General features: G+C 35.9%; 1 protein-coding gene across 1 annotated transcript in view; it reads right to left on the reverse strand.

The window, feature by feature from the left end:
• The window catches only part of LOC149266342 (chromatin modification-like protein), a 28,616-nt gene extending 12,780 nt beyond the window's left edge, over nucleotides 1–15,836 (reverse strand). Inside the window, exons 1-2 of the mRNA XM_089430336.1 lie at nucleotides 15,522–15,836; nucleotides 15,362–15,434 (exon numbers count right to left, since the gene is read on the reverse strand). Of these exons, the coding sequence (XP_089286462.1) occupies nucleotides 15,362–15,434; nucleotides 15,522–15,662 (214 nt within the window). The 5' untranslated portion in view covers nucleotides 15,663–15,836. The remainder of the gene's footprint in view (nucleotides 1–15,361; nucleotides 15,435–15,521) is intronic.
• Nucleotides 15,837–22,967: the final 7,131 nt, after the last annotated feature.

Genomic DNA, 22,967 nt, shown 5'->3' on the forward strand with positions numbered 1-22,967 from the left:
TGAAGCAAATCCTAACTTATATTATATATTCATCAGGACCGATTTGCTTATTTTGATGCTATATGGACATTTGTTTCTTACAAGTGTAACGAAACTCATTACAAGGTGCAAAGCAAATATGGTATTTGAGTTTGAGATGAAGAACAATAGCATGATGCATTACTCCTTGGGTTTGAAGGTTTGGTGAAAACCAGGTGAGATGTTCCTTGGGCAAGGTAAATATGTAGTTGAGATCCTAAAGAGATTTTGGATGGAAGACTGCAAACCCATGGCCACACCCATGATCACTAATATAAAGAAGGCGATGGCTTCAAATTCAAGATTGGTGGATCCCACATTGTGCAAGCAATTGATAGGTTCCTTAATGTATTTGGTCAATAGCAAACCAAATATATGTTTTGCAATGAACACCTTAAGTCAGTTTATGGTGGAGCCAAGGCAGGAACATTGGGTAGCAGCACAACATGTGCTCAAATATTTCAAGAGCACAATGGAGTATGGTGATTGGTTTGAGATATCTTTGAGATGGTGAAGTGAAGTCAAAGGGGTATATAAAGTCAAATTGGGCAAGTAATTCAGCAGACAAAAAAAGCACCTCAAGGTGTTGTTTTAGTTTGGGATCAACAATGATATCCTTGTTCAATAGAAAGCAAACTTTTGTGGCACTTAGCTCAGCAAAGGCAAAGTATATGGAAACTAGTACAATGAATTGTGAGACCATCTGGCTTCACAATTTACTTGTAGGATTTTATTTGAACAGGATTTGGATCCCACAATGGTCTATTGTGACAACTACAGTTGCATCAAACTCTTTGACAATCCAATATTTCATAACCAATACAACCATAGAAAACTCAGGTATCACTTCACTTCAGAAAGGAGCAGTGAAGCTCCAATATATTCCCACCAATTATTTGGTAGTTATTATTCTGACCAAGTCCTTAGCAAAAGGGAAGTTCCAAAACGTTCGGAGACAGACTTGGGTTGGTGCATAATTCTTTCCTTACCAAGAAAGAGTGTCGAGAAATATAGCTCGAGTGGTAGCTTTTTGCATAGTTTAGGTGTGAATGTGCGAGAAGTAGATCAAGACAACTTCTAATGACCACTTAGTAAAAGTGGGAAATAATTCCATCTTGTAATTTCACTTAAATAAATAGAAGTATGGTCTCAAAAGGAGGATTGTTCAACTTCATCTCTCCCTCTGCTCAATCTACTTAATTTTCCCACTACTCATCTTTGTCAATTTCAGTATTTGATATTTCTCTCTAGTTACCTATGTGAGTGAGGTCATCTCTCTGTTTTGGCATTTCATTGTTGTGCCAAAGGGCTCAAATGTCTCCCCCTTTAATATCGATTGAACTCTGAGTTGGTTGGTTGTATTGGCTTGGGTTATTATCAGAGGACCTATTAAATCGCACTCCCTTAAAGACCCTTTGTTGTGGTTAGTTGTTGTCTCTAATCACCTCTACTCTTCATTAGCTTATATAGAGATTCACTTAACTTTTCCTCCACACACCATTGTTATATTTAGTCTCAGTTGTTTCCTTTGGGTCACAAATGTGAGTGAGGTCGTCTTTGAGTATATGGTTTTAGTTGTTGCGTCGAAGGGCTTGTTTGTCTACCTTCATAATTTTTCAAGAACTCTTGGCTAGTTGGTTGTTCTTGTTTACATCATTCTGAGAGAAGCAACTAAGCTGCATTCCCTTTGTGATCCTTTGTTGGGGTTGGTTGTTGTCACTTGTTACTTTTGCTCTTGTTGTATGGGGAAGTTAGCATTATTCTTTTCGGATGTTCTCTCCTCTAGCCTCTCATTTCTCTTCCCAACTGTGATCTGCATCATGCCTACAATCCATCAACCCTCTGGTTGTAAGGGCCATCGTAAGGCCCACCCCACCTCCACTTCGATGGCTAAGGCTACAACAAAGCGTTTGGCTACAACTTATGTTGTTAGTATTCCTCCGGAAATTCACAAAGAAATCCACTAGGCAAAGGAAGAAGCTTGAGTAGAGAAAAGGTTTATCCCGGACGTCGAAATTCAAGAAGAAATAAATAGTTGGATAACTGAGACGAAAAGTACTCGCACAAGACAAACCCGCTATATGTAGATTGTGGATTTGTACCTATTAGCCACCAAAAGTGGGTGACCCCATAGGAGAATTTTTCTCCTTGATTTGTCCTCAACCGACAGCCAACTGCCCCTGACAGCCACCAGTGTAGCCAATACATTATGCCATTTGATCTCGGCTCCTTGAACTAGTCATATGTCCCCTCACCCATTTGTCGAGAGCATATGTTTGAAGGTGGATCATCCAATCCTTAAGGTATGTTTTTCATTGTGCAATCAGGTGCTTATGCTTGTTTTTCCTTAGGCACATTAGACATGGATTATTTGGTGACTTGGAAGGAGGGGTTTTGACTGTAGTTTTGTTCCCTTACCTTAAAAGGGGAGGGGGGGTGGTTAATCCCCAATCCTAGTCCCATGGGATCTCCCCTATTAGCTTATAACTTCACAAAGGGAGTGAAAACCCTGATTTTGGTAGTGTAATCCCATTTTCCCATTTCATATTTTTCACTCCCCTCCACAAATTACAAGCCTTATTTCATCATCTTCCCTCTTTGGGTCCACAAGGCAATAGTACACCACCTCCCCTTGTCCAAATGTTTAGGTTGGGCCTAGAAATGTTGCTCCAAAGGTTGATGCAGCTAAAAAGAAAAAATTAAAAGTATATCATTACCAAGAGCAAGAAACAAAAGAAAAGAATATTATAAAATGCAAAAGATGGTTTGGACATTAAAATAGCATGTGGGCAAAAGCCAAACATGAACTCTACCCCTTCATTACGGCCATCACCCTGACTCCTAGGGCCCCATGAGTGCCCCCACATCATTAAGGAACACATGCATGTCCCAACCCCTAGTGGGCGATGAACTGCCCCACCTTAAGGGGGTAATAACTGCTTATATCATACACAGCATGCTCTCAACTCTTGGAGCCCCAAGCAGTGATATAAAGAAAAATCAAGAAAAGGCAAAAGGCAATTGAAGAAGGGTAAAAGAACAAAGGCCAAGGTAACTCATGTATCCACGATTTCTCCCTCCTACATCTATAATCCTATATGTGGACGTCCCCCATCATTACCACCCTTGAACCCACGGCATTTAGCTTTGAGACCCCTGTGTCCCTATCCACCTCACCATTGTCCACATGACCCCTATCAATTGAAGTATGTACCTTGGACCTGTCTTTTCCTTTAGGGGTTGCGATCACCTAATAGAGTTGTTTATTAGCCACTCCTACTTACGGAGGTAACACTATTATGAAGTCTCATTTGTGCCCTTGACTAACAAGCTTGATTCACGTAGAGGCACTAATGAATTATTGCACCTCATGGTCAGTAAGTACATTGGATCTTATATGTGATTGGTAGGCGGTTTCATCATGGGTTGGGCAACTTAATTGGGGTTCAAGCCCACCAGAGGAGCATATTGACATTTGTGGGGAATGACATTGAGAGCCATGAGACTCCATCATGTGTTTGAGCATCATTTCATGCCATGGGCACCTTCAGCAATTTGTTCTTTCCCCCACATTATTCGCAAGATGATGCACTTGGACCACTATGACCTAACCGACTTACATGATCAGGGCAGTTGATCGAAGGCCCAAAGGAGGTTTGTCTCATCCTTAAGACATGGGAAGAAGGCAAGCACCATCATTAGAGCCCTCACTTGGCGCATTGTACTAGCTTTTCTTTCATTTGGAGACCCATGGGACCAACATTTGTGCCCCAAAGGCAAATTAGGGGCCATCCCCTAATTCATCTTTATTGGAGCCCTCTCTCTCATCATGGCATTTAGAGGATTCAATGAGGCCCTCCACAACCCTTCTACATCATGACGTCATCAATTATGCTCACTTATGGATGGATTTTTCATAACTTGTAATAGTTACTTGATCGGCTTATGGCCAAGAATTGTTCTTAGCACATTATTTTATAATTTTGGAGGCTCATTACGCCAATTCAATTTAGGAGAGACTCATATAAATAGAGATGTGTCTCATTTGTGAGAACTCATCATCATCATTTGGATTCTTCTCTTGAAAAGGACTTCACACTTTTTCTCTTAGATGCTAGTGGAGACTCTTTTATGCATTTTGATATTTGGAGCTAAAATTTTGATCTTCTTTGAAGCTACCTCATAATTTGTGGATGGATATATCATATTGTCATTTTGAAAGTGCTTCTTGTTGAACATTTTAATTGGAATAATGCATAATGTATGGAATTGTTGCAACTAGTTAATGCTCTTGTGCCATAATTTATTGAATATTATTTTAGAAAGTTATTTGGTTGGCAATTGCATATGTTAGTCATTGCATGAAAATTAATGAATGTTCCTAGATGATGAGATTTCGTTTTTCTTCCATAAAACTCCATAAATCTTGGATGGGCAAATGTTAGAGGTTGGTTGTTAAGGCATCAATCTTTAGCCTCCTTAAGGACGATTTTGGCCAATTTTGAATCATTTTAGACTCCATAGCCTAAGGGACTAAGCAGTGGCCCAAGAAGTTTGGTGATCAATTCTTCCTTTCTCCTTCTTTTCACTCCTTTAAATTTTCGGCCCCTCTTTCCTAGGACAGCTAGCTAGGGCATCAAGCGAAATCCTCATGAGGAGGAATTTTTGGATTATGTTCGAACAAAACTCTTCTTTGAGCTCTTGTCTAGAGAATCTCCAATTTTGGTTGACTTCTCATGGTGAATTATCCATAAATTCTTGTACCCTAGGTGTGCCCTAGAAGGGAAACCTAGCTTATTTTTCCTTAGATAGGTGGATTTTTTCAGGGTTGTATGAGCTTTGTATTCAGTGGAATAAATCATAAGAGACCCTTTCTCCTCCCTTGCCTTGACCTAGTGAATACCTTGGAAGCATTTCTTCCCATGCTTATTCACAAAGCCCTATGTCTAGTGCAAGCCCTTCCTAGGTCTTTCAAAGAGAGCAAAGAGCCCTTAGGAAGTATCATAACATCACATAAAGCTCCTTAGAGAGATCCTACTTCATTCGAGAGACTTGACCTTAGGAAAACACATCACTATTGCATATCTCAAACCCTAGGTCTTGATCTTCTCGCTCAAGGTCTTTCTTGGAGAGCGTATTAGCTTCTTTGAAGCATTGAACTTTTATTGTGTCTCTCCTTAAATGTAGTTTGTGAAATCACTTCATAGCTAGTCATTAACATATCCATTTCAAGTGATTTCCTTCCTACCAAGACTCCTCCCATTCGTGAACGTCCGTAAAGAACAAGGGACATTGACTGAGGTGACAGTGGGTCTTTGTCCCATTGTTGTCACTTGGTCTAGTAGTTGTCCCATAGGTTCCCCTCCTAGGGCCCTACTAGATTGTGTGGTAACAGTATCGGTACATTAAAACTTTTATGGGGAAAGTTCTTGTGTAGAGATCAAAGACCCAATAGGAAATTCTCATATGCATCAATGAGGTTCAAAGGCAAATCCGAAAATTGGATGATAAGGTATCTATCTTGGCAAAGAAAGTAATAGATCTAGAATTTCCTCGTTCTAATGGTGATAATGAAGAACCAACCACCATATAGGTGGACTCTCCATCAACCTAGATGTTTATATGGTTTTTATATGTTTTTTGTTTTAGAGCCAGCATAGCTGCCAGTTGCAGGCTAGATAGGATGCAATTTCATGGCTTTATTTTGAATACTATCAAACACTATAAATTTTGAGAACAGGATATCATACTTCCCAATAGTGTGGACAAAAGCACTATTTTTGTGCTACTAGGTTGGTTTCCCAAGTGGTAGGCTAGTGACAACAAGAAGGATTTTAAGTATACTTTAATCATAATATAAAGTTCTACCTATCCTTAGAAATTTTAGAAAAAAGTGAAAGTCAAATTTTCTATATTCTCGTGGTCCTAGAAATGTAAATGAAATATTCTAGAGATTCTAGAATATTAGTGAGTTAGATTTGTACTAATCTTAGTATACACCTCATTATTGAGATAAGGTAGTTGCCAGGATTAAGGAGATTGGTTGCTAAGAATTGAGAGATTAGTTGCTAAGTTTTGGGAAATTAGTTGCTAGGATTGAGGAGATTAGTTATCTCCCTCGAAGATCGAGAAGCAAGCCAAAGGAAGCAAATTCTCAGTTGTCCAACAGGTTGATTCATCTCAGTAAGTGCACATCTGAGTTTTATGTGGACAACTGAGGATCAAGGGATTGCCTCTAATTATAGCTTTGGGGTTATGGTTGGTAAGAAATGATAGTTTATTTAAAACTAAGTTTATTCCAACCATGCAACTTACTTCGAAAGGGATGAATATTCTCAAGTGTTTAAAGCAAATTAAAGTTGCATATTCAACAAGGATTATTATTGAGGAAGAAATTGGCTTATTTTGATGGCGCTACTCAAGGTAACCTGCAACTATATGGAGCAGGTAGAGTCTTACATGGGATACACGTGCTTTAATTCAAAGCAGGTTTAGGTCATGGCTAAAATAGTTCTGTAAAACTCATGGCTTTGAAATTTATCTTGACTTTACCCACAAAAATGGGCGTTTCAGAAATTCAAATATTCAATGATTCTTAGGTCGTGATTAATTGGATGCAAGGGGCTTCTACATTAGAAACCTCCCTCTTAAGGCCTATCTTTGAGGAGATTCAAGTATGTTTAGGTGCTTTCAATCACATCCCTTTTCATCATGTTTTCACAAAAAGGAATGTGTTGGAAAATGAGTTGTCTAAGGTAAAAGGAATGTGTTGGCAAATGAGTTGTCTAAGGTGGGTATTTCTTTGGACATTGGTCTCTACCACATCTAGGTCAATGAGGAGTGTCAGTCCTCTAAAAATGAACATCCCTCTTTTTTGTAAGTCGTTGTCAAGGTATTTCACATGTGTGTATATTTTCTAGCATTTAATATTAATCTACAGGACTATTAAGTTTTGAACTATATGTCGACATAAATGATCTACAAGCGTATGTTTTTGACCAATGGTCAAATAAAAATCCAACCATATAGGAAACGACATCTTTGAAAGAAAAATAAAATCAATTCAATTCAATTTTGAAGCACAACTTAGAGCAAAAGAAAAATATTTTCAAGATCCAAAAAGGAATCTTGTCTAAAGAACCACAATCAGACCATGATATCAAAATTTAAAAAAAAAATGAAAGACAAAAAGTGTGACAACAAAAACTTAAGTTGTGAAATGCCAAAAAACAAAATCTACGAACCTAATTAAAGGTCAATCTATCACTATAAACAAAGTCGAAGCCATCACAAGTAAATTGGATCAATGAAAGTGAAGCACAGTTATAGCCCCACCAAGGTCTGATTCCTCAAGATAAAAGGGCATCACATTCCCACAAAGGGGGCAGTGATAAGTAGTTGAGTCAACGTGGTCATTGAGATAAGCCAATTGGTCATGTGCCTCAAAAATGTAAATTCCCACCTCTTGATAAGGCATCCTATAAGGCTTTGAAATTTATCTTGATTTTACCCACAAAAAAGGGTGTTTCAAAAATTCAAATATTCAATGATTCTCAGGTGGTCATTAATTGGATGTGAGGGGCTTCTACATTAGGAAACTCCTTCTTAAGGCCTATCTTTGAGGAGATTCAGGTATTGTTTAGGTGCTTTCAATCACATCCCTTTTCATTGTGTTTTCAAAGAAAGGAATGTGTTGGCAAATGAGTTGTCTAAGGTGGGTATTTCTTTAGAGGCTGGCCTCTAGCACATCTAGGTCAATGAGGAGAGTCAATCCTCTAAAAATGAATATCCATCTTTTTTATAAGTCATTGTCAAGATATTTCCGATGTGTGTATATTTTTCGGCTTCTAATATTGATCTACATGACTTTATATGAGACCTATGGTTGGGAATTTTTGTTTTATGATGCTTTTTGGAGAGCTAAGATTAAGTTTTGTACTATATGTCAAGACATAAATTTGGCGATGATCTACAAGTGTATGTTTTTGATGGGGTTCCTTTTGGATTTTATATTAATACCTAATGAGGGTATTTTCTGATGTTTTGATGTATAATTAAGAAGTAGAGTGATGAGGGAGAGAACATTAATCGTCTCCCTGATATGGAGTCGTGAGGATCTTATGGCATGCAAATGATGTTGAAATTGTAACTAGTGTCGATCTTCATAATGTAATGTAATTTTAACATTAACATATTTATTATATTCATTACTATTATATTTTATTTTTGGTCAAAGCATGTTCTTCATGCTCAAAAATTCAAAAAGAGTCAAGAATTTATAATGAGTCAAAAGAATTTGCATTTGAGTCATGTCCCATTTGGACATTTGAAAGAAAGAAATTGAATTTTATTTTTGAGTCAAAGAGTCAACTCATAAACCAAATCAGCCCTCCTTGGACAAGTCATCCCAGCGGCACCTATTCAACCCTCCTGGACAGCTATATATAAGAGGCAAGTTCGACCTCTTGGATTCATTCACTCACTCATCACATCAATCATCGATTTATGTACCTAATCAAGAAGAAAGAAAGTTGAAGTCAAAGGAAAGAGAAGGAAGTCAAAGGAGAGAGAAAATTCAAATCTTGCCTTGTTTTTGTTCACATGTGTGGAAATTATGTGGCATCTTTGAGGTAATTACAAGGTCGAAATTCGGGCTCCACCGCAAGACCAAAAACTCTGTGATTTTGACCAACGTTGACTTTCCCTTGTTGGAGGAGGGTCGACTTTAGATCTTTGTGGCAGTTTTTGGTCTTGGTCTTGGGTCTTGGATATCTCTTTTTTATTTGATTCTATAAGAAGGATTATTGGGATTTTCCCCTTGTAAGGTTTTGCCCTGGCATGGAGCCTAAATCTTGGTGTCTCTTGTTTTCTTGTGATCTTTATGTTTTGCACATTTGTAGAATTGCTTGATGAAGAAGATAACATAAGTAATACTAAGTCAACTAACATTCACAAGTAATTATCAAGTCAAGAGAAATCAAGCATCATCTTCATTACACTTGGTTTCTCAACATGGAATCAGAGCTAAGGTAAAAGGAAGGCAGTTTGAAGATCACAACTTGTTGGCATATTTGAAGACACTCTTACAGTAGATATCTCTCTCTCTATCAAAGCAAAGAATGAAGGCTTGAAAATCATATTGTTGAAGACATTTTCATAGCAGCCATCAATCACCTAAGGGCATTGTTGAAGGCTCTTGGAAATATCATCATAAAACAGCTCTTGCTCACTCATCAACATTCTTGAAGACATTCTTCTAACAATTTTTCCTTTTTTGACAAGTAAGTACTCTCCTATATTCTATGTGTAATCCTCCCAACTAGATGACATTTGTTTGTAAGGAAGGCACCAAACTTGATGAAGCTTCTAACTTCAAGGCTTGGAAAAAGAGAATTGATCCAGTTCTCAAAGAAAATGAAGTCATGCAATTTGTTGAAGGCAATGTTCCCGTACCAGACAAAAACAATGCTCAAGAAGTAACCAAATACTATAAGGGAGAAATTAGAGTTCAAAAAATTCTATGAGTCTATCAAAGATCATATTATCTCTTTTGTTTTAGATCTGTCTACATCCAAAGAAGTCTATGGCAAATTGGTCAAATTATATTCCAGCAATACTACCGGCCAGAAGATATCTCTAAGGAATCAACTCTTATGGAACAAAAATGACAAAAGAAGATGCAGCTTCATACTTTATGAAGATATCAAAAATAAAATATCAACTACAAGGACTTGGAGAAACCATATCTGACTCTGAATTAATCACTTTCATAATCAATGCTCTACCTCCAGCTTGGAATGGTTTTGTAGGAGGTATCTATGCAAGAAAAGATACTCCGACTTTTGAAGAACTTTGGGCTCTATGTGTTCTAGAATAAACAAGGCTGAAGGCTAAAGATGATACTAAACTCAATAATGAAAATCCTCAAGCCTTTGCTACTAGATCAAAGGAGAAGTTCGGAAATTTTGGAAGATTTGGATCTCATCACAAATACAACAACAACAAGCCTCATGGAAACAAGGATATGTCCAAAGTTCAATGTTTTGGTTGCCATGAATATGGACACATGAAAAGAGATTGTCCCAAGAAATCTAAGAACAATAAAAGCAACAAAATGAAGGAAAGAAATGAAGCACCAACAGTTGAAGGAGCCAAAAAGAAACCCAAGGTCGAAGACAACAAGGACCTCTACTACTAACAATAATGAAGAATATAACAAGTACCAGGTTTGCAAACAAGTTTGATTTTCATTTCTTATTTAGAAGATGGCAGTTAAAATAGCAGTTACAGTTATGTTTGAAGATAGAAGATTTTTGGATTCATAAATTGCAAAGCAATGGAGATCAAGTTTAAGAAGGAGCATATAGGAATAGAGACATTGAAGTTGTCTAAAGAGAATTCTAGAAAAAGAATACAGTCGCATTTAAGATGTTCATGTATCCAAAATTTCATCATGAAGATTTAGAGGTAGCCATCATCTCTTTTAGAGACAAGGACTATCAGTTGACAATAGAAGCAGAACTATAGAAGAGTCAAAATTCAATGTATTGCACTATAGAAATTTCTCAAGCATGATATTCGTTTCAATTTCTGTGAAGATAAGTTGACCTCATACATCATAGAATAAGTCAAGCGATACTACCAGAACCAAGCATTTCGGAAGCAAACTAGATTTCGATATAGTAGATGAAAGAATTAAAGGGACGTAGCAAAGTTTATTGTACAGGAAGAGCAGGCAATTTACTAAGACAGTCAATTGAATGGAAGCATGGAAGCAAGTTTCAAAAAGAAGTTCCTCTTAATCAAAGGAAGAGGTTCTCTTACTTCAGATGAAAAAGGTTGCTCCTATCATGTAGAGGGAGTCTCATCATCATAGAAGACCTTGCAATTAGAAATCAAATCAAGTAATTCAAAAGGGGACACATGGATTAGAGATATTATCTTCAAAAAGTGTTAGAAGCAAAACATGATATATGTTGGTCAAATATATTACTTCTAATGGTTGGGTAGAAAGTCAAAAGATGCTTATTACCTTTTCTCCTAGAAGGTTGGTTGACCGTTTATCAGATATAAGGCACCATCACTGAAGAGTTTTGATCCAACAGCTGATTGGTTCGAATTTTAAGCACATCATTTTTGGCAAAACTAACGTTGATACTATCAATGGTCATTTCTACTTGGAATTTGATCTAATTTCTTGGAAGAATGAGAAGCAAAATTCTACTGTAATGCATAGGAAGAAAAATGTGAAAGCTTGCACAAATCAGTTGTATAGAAGTTTGGCTCCATAAGATGTTTGATGTACTACTTAATGACATGATGGATTCAATTACGAAGAGCATCAAGGAACCAGGAAGATCAAAGTTCATTATGATTCATGAAATGATGCAGGATGAAGACATGAAACAACAGTATATCTCCATTGACGAGCAGACATTCAAAGTATTGATGAAGTTCCTTCCTAAGGGAAAGGATGAGTATTATGAGACAAGCTTGGGCTTATGGACATCTCCTCCCCGGTTGAAAGGAAGTGAGGATCTCCTCTCTGGTTAAGAGGGAGTGCGGATGGACATCATGTTCTCCATGTGTCACGTGCCATGGCCAAGACTAACAACCGTAGGCCTAGTGCATGAAATTCAAACCCTGGTAGGGAGAATGGTGGATTGGATAAACATCAAGGATGTACATTCTTGAGTCATGTATTATGGTTGACTAGGATTAACATCCTAAGTTGGATATATGGACTTGGTAAAGAATGGTCTGGAGGACATACTTTTCCTTGGATTAGGAAATAGTCGTATAAGGTCATACCTTGGGAACACCGGGATGGGGTATGTGCCTTGAGAGGCGATGGTGTCCAAATTTATGCCTTCCAACATTGTGCTCTGATCTAGTGGAGAGATAGAGCATATTGCTCAAGGCCTTGATAATTTTTATTTGTTTTTTACAATGTTGGCTATGATGATGTAAATCATCATTGATGCTTATCAATTTGGATCCTTTCGTATATGAATATTTCAACTTGAGAATATCCTATTGAGTCATTATTAATACCTCCCTAGTTAAGAGGGAGTGTTGAAACTGTAGCTAGTGTCAGTCTTCATAATGTAATGTATTTTTATCATTGGAATATTCATTATTATTATTATATTTTATTTTTGGTCAAAGCATGTTCCTCATGCTCAAAAAGTCTAAGAGTCAAAGAATTTGTATCTGAGTCATGTCCCATTTGGACATTTGAAAGAAAAGAAATTGAATTTTATTTTTTAGTCAAATAGTTAACACAAAGACCAAGTCGGTCATCCTTGGACAAGTCAGCCCAATGGCACCTATTTGACCCTCTTGGACAACTATATATAAGAGGCAAATCCTACCTCTTGGATTCACTCACTCACTCATCACATCAATCATCAATTTCTGCACCTAATAAAGAAGAAAGAGAGCTGAAGTCAAAGTAAAGAGAAGAAAGTCAAAGGAGAGAGAAAAATTGAGTTTTATGCCTTGTTTATGCTCACACATGCAAAAAAATTGTGGCATCTATAAGGTAATTACAGGGCCGATGTTCGGCCTCCACTACAAGATCGAAAATTCTGCAATTTTGACCAGATTTCAAAAAGTTTGATTAGTGTTGACTTTCGTTGACTTTAACTTGTTGGAGGAGACTTGGAGAAGGGTTGACTTGGGATCTTTGTGGCAATTTTGGTCTTGCTCTTGGGTCTTGGATACCTCATTTTGATCTGATTCTATAAGAGAAGGATTGTTTGGTTTTTCCCCATGTGGGGTTTTGCCTTGGCTTCAAGCCTAAATCTTGTTATCTCTTGTTTTCTTGTGATCTTTATGTTTTACACATTTGTACAATTGCTTGATGAAGAAGATAACATAAGTAATATGAAGTCAACTAATATTCACAAATAGTTATCAAGTTAAGTGAAATCAAGCATCATCTTCATTACACTTGGTTTTTCAAGAAATGAAGCACAATTTACAGCACAAGAAAAAGATTTTCGATATAAAAAATAAATCTTGACTAAAGACCACAACCACACCATGATATCACAACAAAATTAAAAAATAAAAGACGAAAAGTGTGACGACAAAAACTTCAGTTGTGAAATGTTAAAAAAAAAAAAAAAATCTACGAACCTGATTAAAGGTCAATCTATCAGTACGAATGAAATCTAAGCCACAACAAGTAAATTGGATCAATGAAAGTGGGCACAGTTATAGTCCCACCAAGGTCTGATTCCTCAAAAGAAAAGGGCAGCACATTCCTACAAAGGGGGCGATGATAAGTAGTTGAGCCAACGTGATCATTGGGATAAGCCAATCGGTCACGTGCCTCACAAGTGTAAATTCCCACCTCTTGATAGGTAATGAATACTTCACTTCAATGTGATACCAAAACATCTCAAATACTATTGAAATCTTATTAATTGACAGAGTCATCGTACTAGTTAGCAAATTTTATCAACACGTACATTGTTTAGCGTGACACTCTGTTTATATTACAAGGAATCAAAATTCCAATGCAATTTCTTTTCGTAAAAGTACTTGGAGTCGCAATGAAAGAAATAAACAAATAATTCCAATTAAGGTTGATCTTGGTGGGATATACAACAAATAATTCCAATTAAGGTTGATCTTGGTGGGATATACATGTCTACAACGTATCAATACAATTTCACCTTTGATCAATCTAATCATTGTATATGCTTTAAGGACAAAGCATCTGAAGAAATGGTGACTTGTAGGTTGTTATATCCCCCCTCACAATGCACACATAGACCATCATACCCTTAGGGTTACGACTTACAACCTTTCCCTTGCACTTCTTATTAGCATATTTAGATCCCCATATAATCCAATTGATGTGGGATAATCTAACACAAAACCTAAACGACATTCTGCGAAATATTAAAATCAAGTTTTGACTACGAAATATCATGACCATGAGCACAATAACAAATATACCCTCCCCCAAATGCTCCTGATATTTCAAAAATATGGATCCCAAACATCAGGCCTTTAGTGAACCTTTCTTAATGACAATATCAACCCACAGCATTCTTCGTGTCCACATATATGGGTGCCAAACAGCAGGTCTTTAGCGAACCTTTTTTATGGACGATATCAATATCCAACATTCTTGGTGTGCACATCTTTGGCCATATTTTATTGTTGTTTTGTTTCTGATACATACCCTTAAGATAATCCAAGCACTCACCATTGATGTGGTAGTTTGTTCCAGCTTAACACTATTATCACCAACAATTAGCTATTGTTTCATAGGCAGGAAAACTGAACGGACTTTGAACAATCAGTAATCCAGTTCAGGCCTTGTTACTTGGCACAACAAAGGGGCTCAAACAATATGGATGGTTGCATCAAGCAATGATATGTGTCATGTGTGTAACAATAGAAATCAAAACAAAATAAATTGAGATCCCTTATGTAAAAAAAATTATCCAAATAAAACAATGTAAAAAATATAACCATAAATAGTAACGAATAAACCAACATAAATCATCTTAACCTCGGATTTTTCAAATCCATCTTAGTCTCGGATTTTTCAAGCACCTACAAGTTTGTGCTTCAATTTCTTCTTTTTGATCCCTCATAGTGGTTACTAGATCCAAGGTTAAGATAGCTCTATGCTGATAATAATTATAGAATTCAGATTTGGTCTGCCCGGAAACACGACGCGAGAACAATTTCCAATTCCATTTTGTTCCACTCTCGTTCTCATTCCCATGCCCACCTTGAGTCTGAAACAGAACCATACTAATCAATTTTATACACATAAACATGGGCGGGGGCTTTTCACGTTTCTTATCACCCAAAGACCTCTAACCTTGTTTCTTGTTCTGTTCCCATTTTCTTGTTTCGTGTTTTTTTTGGTAGCATACTATTACCAGTGCGATATATTCTCGATTATGTCTCTATAAAAAATTATGTATTAAATGGTGTAACTGTGTAGGAATCCCCTGAAATACCAATAATTATTAAATGGTGTAACTGTGTAGGAATCCCCTGAAATACCAATAAGGAGGCGCATTTTCAGATTGGCGACGATTGGGCAAACGAACCCGCGAAAAAATTCAAACCAAAAAAGCAACCGGAACAAAAACAACCCTGGAAGCAATTGCAAGCTCATGACCAAAATCTGCCAGAGGTTGACACAGATAAAAGCAGTTGTGTAACAAATTAAATTTTTTTCAGTAACAACTCCAATTGTCATACTAAATGTGTTTCAGATTCATACACCCAGCATCTAACAGAAACAAAGGACCACAAATTCAAATTCCTTTTTATAAGAAAATAACAGAGTTGGAAGCATAATGACCTTGTAGCTTGGCGGGGTGATAAATTTCCAGAGCTTGCAGCAGTCTCAGTTCCAGCTCCACCTGGGGCAACTCCTGCCAAGATAATTGAAGGAAAGAAACAAACCCCACGTAAGCAAAATAAGAATGGCCAAATTCAGGGTAGGTTGAGAAATATATTACCTTGGGAAGTGAAGATGCAGAAGAACGAGGAGCTTGAAATGGGGAATGGGCCGAGAGGCCGTCCTGGTCTTGTTCCGGCTCTGAAGCTTCTTCGGTTCCGCCCTTTCCACTCTCCGCCATTCTCACTTCGCCCTTCTGCATGTCGCTCTCGCTCTCGCTCTGATCTCTTTTTTCACTCTCGCTCTGATCTCTTTTTTCAGAGGAGTTTGGTAAATGTTAATGGCTTTAGTTTACAGAAATGTTGCACCCTCTACTCTAGTATGTAAAATAAAGAAAATTTCGAGTACCCAAAATAGAAAACCGATTCACAAGAGCAACTGTTGGACTTCGAACTCATTTTTATAGTTGTTCCCGCACGTGGTCAGAAGATCCGTTGAAAGGGGTATGTAGTCTGCGAAATGGATGGGACCCTGCATGGATGGAACTTGATCGTCAGGTATGGTAAAAATTTGCCAAATTCTTTTCATTGTCCATTTTGGTCATGAGATAGGGTAAAAATTTTGCTTGCCATAGTAAAACTAGTTATGTGTGTTTTGTGAATACATTAAAATTGTCAATGTGAAAGTGCATTGATTTTGAAATTCAAAGGGAGTTTACCTCTACTCTAATGGAGTTTGAAAAGGGAGTTTAGCTATATTGTTAGAGTTTGAAAAGGGAGTTTAGCTATACTGTCAGGGTTTGAAAAAGGGAGTTTAGCTTTACTTTACTGTAATGGAATTTTTGGTTGGTTTTGTTAAAATTTGGATTAATACAATATATATACATAATGAAATAGAAAAATAAATTAATAAATACACTGGTTTTTGAAACTCTAATTTTATGTAGGGATGAAATTTGGCTCTGTTAAAACAGAGTTCGGCGCCATTAGAATGGAGTTTGGTGTTCAGCTCCATTAGAATGGAGTTTGGTTTTCTTACAATTTAGACTAAAAAGAGAGGAAAAAAAAGTAAATAAACTCTGTTAAAAGTTAAAACAGAGTTCGGCTCCATTAGGATGGAGTTTGGTTTTCTTACAATTTAGACTAATAAGATAAATAAAATGTCTGTAAAAAGAGAGGAAAAAAAAAGTAAGTAACGAAATTACCTTTCGAGCTATGTGTAAAAAGAGAGGAAAAAAAAAGTACGTAAGGAAATTACCTTTCGAGCCTGTAAAAAGAGAGGAAAAAAAAAAAGTAAGTAACGAAATTACCTTTCGAGCCTGTAAAAAGAGAGGAAAAAAAAAGTAAGTAACGAAATTACCTTTCGATAGGTTTGAACGGAATTTCGCTCTCTCAAGTCTCCGTTGTTCGAATGGAGTTCATTTGTTAGAGTTTAGATTGGTATCATATATATAGGGAAAAAAAGAGGGAAAAAATAAATAAATAAATAAGTGTATTGATTTTGAAATTCCAATGGCGTGTGGATGAAGTTTCGTGTTAGAATAGACTTCGCCTTCGGAGTTTTGCCCTTTTACAATTTAGATTATTATGATTAATAAGATACTTAAAAAAAGGAAAACAAAGAAAGTAAATAATGAAAAATACACTCAATATGTTTGTTTTGTTTTAATATAGGTTTAGGTTCACAATAAAATCTCTTTTACTTAAATGTCTTTATTAAAAATTGAAAATTTGTATCTTAACACTTAGTCAAAAAGATTGACAGTTTCCCTTTAACCATGTATTATTTAGATAATTTTATATTACCTTTCGATAGTGTCTAAGTTTATGTGGGGTAGATACCAACAATGAAAGTGACAACTTGTGGACTATTAGACAAGGTAAGAGTATAATCTAGGTTTCAATGGTAAAGAAAGTAAAAGCATGTGCAAAATTATGGTGGATTCCTTAGACTACAACCATATGCTTTTATTTTGTGGGCCTTCCTCCTCCTTCTAGGCAATAAACACTAACATGACATTTCCTTCTATCAAATCCTTCATAGTTGCATAGCATTAGTTGTGTATGAGTTGTTATGAGGGTTGGGAGGAGCATTACCCTCTTTACCCCCTCCACACCCAACACCACCATGCCCTCCTTTCCTTCACCTCTTGTATGGTTGCCCAACGTTATGTATGAGTAGTCAAAAGAGGAATGTCAACTTCTCAATCTCTCCTCCACGCATTTTAGATTAACCTACAACTCCTCAAACCTATGGATCTACATCTTGCATAATCCAATATGTTTCAGTTGTTGACTTTGCTAGCTTTTCAACTTGCCAAACTAGCAAATCCTAATTTATTTTTTTTACAATGCTTTCATTGGAATAAATAATAATATCAAAATAGGCCCCTTGCAATATTACATATGGACCCAAGTCACAAAAATTCCAAATAACCCATTCTATGAAAATTCAAATGCTCAACACACTCATAAAGTGCAAACTAGGAGCCCGAAGAGTTAGCTTGATTGGTAGATGCTCCAATGCAAAAGGTCGTGGAGGCCTCAAGATCAAATCTCATTAAGCCCCTTGGAGTTACTAGCGGGTATTTAACCTAGCAATTATTGTCATCCTTTCTATCTAGAATACCAAGGAAAAGGGGAGAAATCCACAAGGATGGTGGAGTGCCTTTTAGGATCCAATATTATGCATCTTGAAAATTGAATGCTCTTGTTTTCCATTGGCTACATGAGCCTTTTGTGTGGCATTGATCTTATCCAAATTTGTTAATTTTCTTTCCTCTACACCAAATGCACTAAAAAAATGTAGAGAAGCATATTGATTGAAGAACAAAGCATAGGGAACATGTAGAATTTGCAAAACAAATCAAATCAATCAAATATAATTTTCTCAAGGTTCATACTATGTTCGTCAAATTGCAATTGTTGTTCCTTGCATTGAGTAGAGTGATATTTAATGTAGTCAAATTCATGTGGATCCAATCACACATATTAGGTCTAAAACTAAATAACTTATGTCACGTTGGATTTTGAGAATATATTCTCAAGAGTGCTCTAATCTATAAATTGCCATGGATATTCTACTGGAATATTCTGTCACAATAGAGTTTACAAGTTTCTGCGAACTCTTTTTATCTTTTTAGTGTTTACTTATTATTACGACTCAATATTAGAAGCATATCACTCAAGTCTCTAAAATAAACTAAGAATGCAATAAGTGGAGTTAAAACAATAAACACCATACCAGCCACATCACCAACACATCATATAATCTAGGAAATTCATTGTGGCAAAACCCAACTAGAATGTGAGAACCATGCCTTGCACTTTTCTTCTCGTTAATGAAATGTAAATACAACGAAAGATGAATTCACTATGGAATTACCATGGACTTTATCACATGTATGGTTTCCATAGGATCTTCTACTTCATCTATTCTACTCACAATATCCTAGTCCTTTTCTTTGGTCAGCTATGGAAAAGTAAATAAATACAACAAGAATGGAATTCCTTCCTTTCCTAATGGCCTATTGTTTAACACGCCTCAATAGTCATATGGGGTTAAGGTTTTCCATGTTTCAACTCTAAATTAGGGTTAGGGTTTTGGACCATGTAGGTCCTTCTTGAAAGTCCACTTTTGAATAGTTCCACATGTGTGAGTAATGGGAGCTGAAATGGCATCGGTTGAACATCATGGTGGTCTAAATCATAGGTCAACTTGTGAGAGACCTAACTTCCTCATACGAACTTCGATTAAGGTGATAATTGTGTTGTTGGAAGGCTTTTGGCATGTAGAATAATGTTAAAGAGTTTCAAACTTTGTTACTCCTACAATTATGTTTGGTTCCTATATGCATGTTATTTCTTTGTTAGTCATTCCTATGGGGTTTTCACCCTATTCAAATAAGAATAAAAAAACAAGAATAACAAGCTCATTTAGGAGAAAAAAAACCTTGCAAATAATTAGGCTAGTTTATGTTGTCTTATTATGTGAGTTATTCACCAAATTTTGAACCGAAAATGATCATTTAACGCCCAAAACATGAAGGGATTTACCTGGCTCCATGGTCTTGCGGTATTCCTTATATTGGTGAAACAGATCAATCAATTAACCAGAGGATCCATGCGCACGTTGCAGACATAAGGCACAATCGTTCTTGCTCTTCAGCTCTTGCCGAGCATGCGGAGAAATTCAAACACCATGTCTGTATTGAGGATTCTAGAGTCATTGCTAGGGTTGATCATTTCCACCATAGGAAGCTTAGGGAGGCGATCGAAATTGAAAGGCATGCTAGAAATCTCAACAGAGACGATGGTTGGAAATTAAGTAAAAGTTGGATTCCAACCCTCTCCTTATAATCCTCTTGTCTTTGTCCTCCGTCTTTTTTGTCCCTCCTTTCCCCCCGGTCCTCCATGTATTTTTGTTCCCCCCTCGCCCTCCCCCTTTTTTCTGGATTTATTGTATCTTATTTAGCTTAATTAATAATTCTCTAGCTACTATGTACTCTATTCCCTCCTCTCCTTTTCTGTATATATTGTTAGCATATATTATCCCTTATCTTTATTCTTATTCTAACCCCATTTTAACATAATTAATATGTACTATTAAGCTTATTTGATTCTTTCTCTTAACTCCTCTTTGCTTCATTATCATAACTCCTCTTTACTTTATTCTTTATAGTATATAATCATTTAGATCTTAACCTCTCTAGTATTTAATTCTCTTATAATCTCCTAATAATTATCATTAGTAATCTTTGTAGGTTATTCTTAACCATCTTATTAATATGATTATTCTTAGCAATACTAATTTGTAACTAAATTTATAATAATAAATAATAAATATTTACTAATTTATAACTAAAAATTATAATAAATAGTTCCTATCCCTTGTAGCATATTTAAATCTTTCTCTTAACCTTAAAACCCGATTATTAATTATATTTAACAACTACTTTTATCTTATTATTATATAATCTCCCATCCTCTTTTTATTAAATTTCCTAACAACTTATTACTAATTTACAATAACTAAAATATTAATAATTCATAACTAAAATTAGAATATTAAATAATTTATAACTATAATTAGAATATCAAATTATTCCATTCTAACTTCTTTGAATTTCTTTTTACCTAGTCAACTATTCTCCAACGGCTAGTTTTTCAATGACTAACCCTGGGCTATGATGCATCCCTGCTATTTATTCTTAAAGATTGATTGATTTTTTCACCTTGTCCTGAGGATGAACCACATTAGTTGGTTTGAAACGTCGACCAAATCTTAATGATGTGATTAAGCTGAAAGACATTCATTCTACAATATGGATCACAAAAGTCTCAGATCGAATAGCCCAAAACATGCTTTGAAACTTTCATAACCACAAATCACCAAAATAGGACCCACCCCTAAAATGGGCCTTACAAGTCAATAGTTCCAAATTTTCCACTTGGAAAGAACCCACATAGATGAAAATTTATAAATTTATCATTTGGATCATGCCTCTCCATTTTGGGAGGTTGTTGGTCCCCATAAGCTTTTATTAAAGGAAGTGAAATGTTTTTCCTCTACCTTCTCCTTGGAATACCATTTGGCATTGTAACCTTTAACATTAAAATTGAAGTTTTGATGATTTGTATCTAGGGTTCACAACAAAAACCCTAGTAGAGTTTGATATGAAATTATAGGGTATAATATTGAAACCCTAAATGTAAAATAATTTTGTTATGATTGGATTGCTAGCTTGCTCTAGTTGCCAATATCTAAGGCTTTAAGTCTCGATGTTAGAATCTAGGGTTTTTTACAAAACCATAGCAAAGATGTTGAGGTCTAGAGTATGAAAGATGCAACCCTTGTTGATTGTAAACCTAACTAGGTTTAGGTCTTGGATGGCTAAAGTTTGATTCCTTATTTTCTTAACCCTGGTTTATCCCATTGTGATGATATGCTAATCCTATATTAATAAAATTGATGTCATGCTCCTATACATATATGTTTGTACTTGGTTGTACTAGTTGTTAGATATTTGTAGGTACATAGTCTTCAAAAATGTTGAAAGTGCTTACCTCATTCTTGATAATGTATCACTGATATTGAGCATGATGGAAAGAGGGAGTTGTAAGAACCTCGATACATTGATAATTGATAAGATGATATTGTTACTAAATGAAGATTAAGGAATGATGCTCCTGAAGGAGTGAAGTTTCGGAAGGTCGAAGTTCTCCAATGATGTGATGATGCAAAAGAAAGAGCTTGTGTGGCTGGAAGAATAAAGTTGTTGATGGATTTGTCCACTAGTTAAGAAGAAAAATGGTTAAAATGTATAAATCCCTAGTTGAGAGGGAGGTCATAATATATATATATATATTATATTAATATATATATATATATATATATATATATATATATATATATATATATATATATATATATATATATATATTGGGATTATGATTGTACACATAGATATCTCCATAAGAAGGTCGAACATTTTGGAAGCATGCTTGGATTGGAGAGGTATATCTAATTTATTTTATAGGGAGAGATGAAGCATCTTGGGTTGCTTGCATGTATAATGCTTGTGAGGACATATGGTTGGCTTGTGATGATGTCTAGATCCCTAAGTAGGGAGGGTATCATTGGTCTTGTGAAGCTTTGACCATGGATATGATACCTAGATCCCTGTGGGTTGGTGTTAGAGCTAAAACCGAATGGTACATATAGTGGCAAAAGTATGGATAACACCTTAGTCCCTACTTGACATATACCTTGGTTAAGTATTTAGTCCCTAGCACTTCGTGTGTTGAGACTCTTCATAGAACATGTCAATTTAAGTTCATCCTTGTACCTATGTGTACCATTATGAATACCTCCCTAGTTAAGAGGGAGTGTTGAGAAATGTAATTGGTATCAGTCTTCATAATTATATTTGAGTCATGTTGTAATGTATTTGTCAAAATAAAGAAAAGAAAAATTATTTATAGAAACTAGTTAGGGTTTTGCCAGTAAGAAACTATTTATAGAGGTAGAAGGGCTGGTCATTTTTTATCCACTATTTTTTGTCATATTGGAGTTATGCTCACTTGGAGGTTTCCCCCTTGGAGAGGCCCATAAACATTACTCTCTTTTTGGGTTATGTGTTCATATTCTATAAGTATAATACTCATGTTTCTCCTATTTATTTTATGTAATTTATATTTCTTGTCATATTGTTGATAACTTATTTATTTTGTTAATTAAGTGCATTACAAAGTAAGCTTCAAGATGAACAAATTAAGTCAAAAGAATAATATCGAGAGACTACACTGGTACCTTCTCCTTTAAACAAAATGGAACATGAAAAAAAATATGTTTCATAAATGGAGCTTGTTCTTCCTGTCATGTGCTTCTTATAGGAAAATAAGTGGAGGAAGACATGACAAAAGTGAATTAATAACATCAACAAATTTGCATTTCTAACAATACACAATCAATGGTGTCGTTGTTTATGATTCTGAGATGACAAACAAAGAGCTTGAAGAGCCTAAGAATTCATTCCCCCCTTCTCTTGGCTTGAAATGACCTCCTA

This window comes from Pinus tabuliformis, chromosome 6 (genome assembly GCF_031772625.1).
Source record: "Pinus tabuliformis cultivar Carrire ecotype Pingquan chromosome 6, CPIR1, whole genome shotgun sequence".
In the NCBI taxonomy this organism is placed as follows: domain Eukaryota; kingdom Viridiplantae; phylum Streptophyta; class Pinopsida; order Pinales; family Pinaceae; genus Pinus; species Pinus tabuliformis.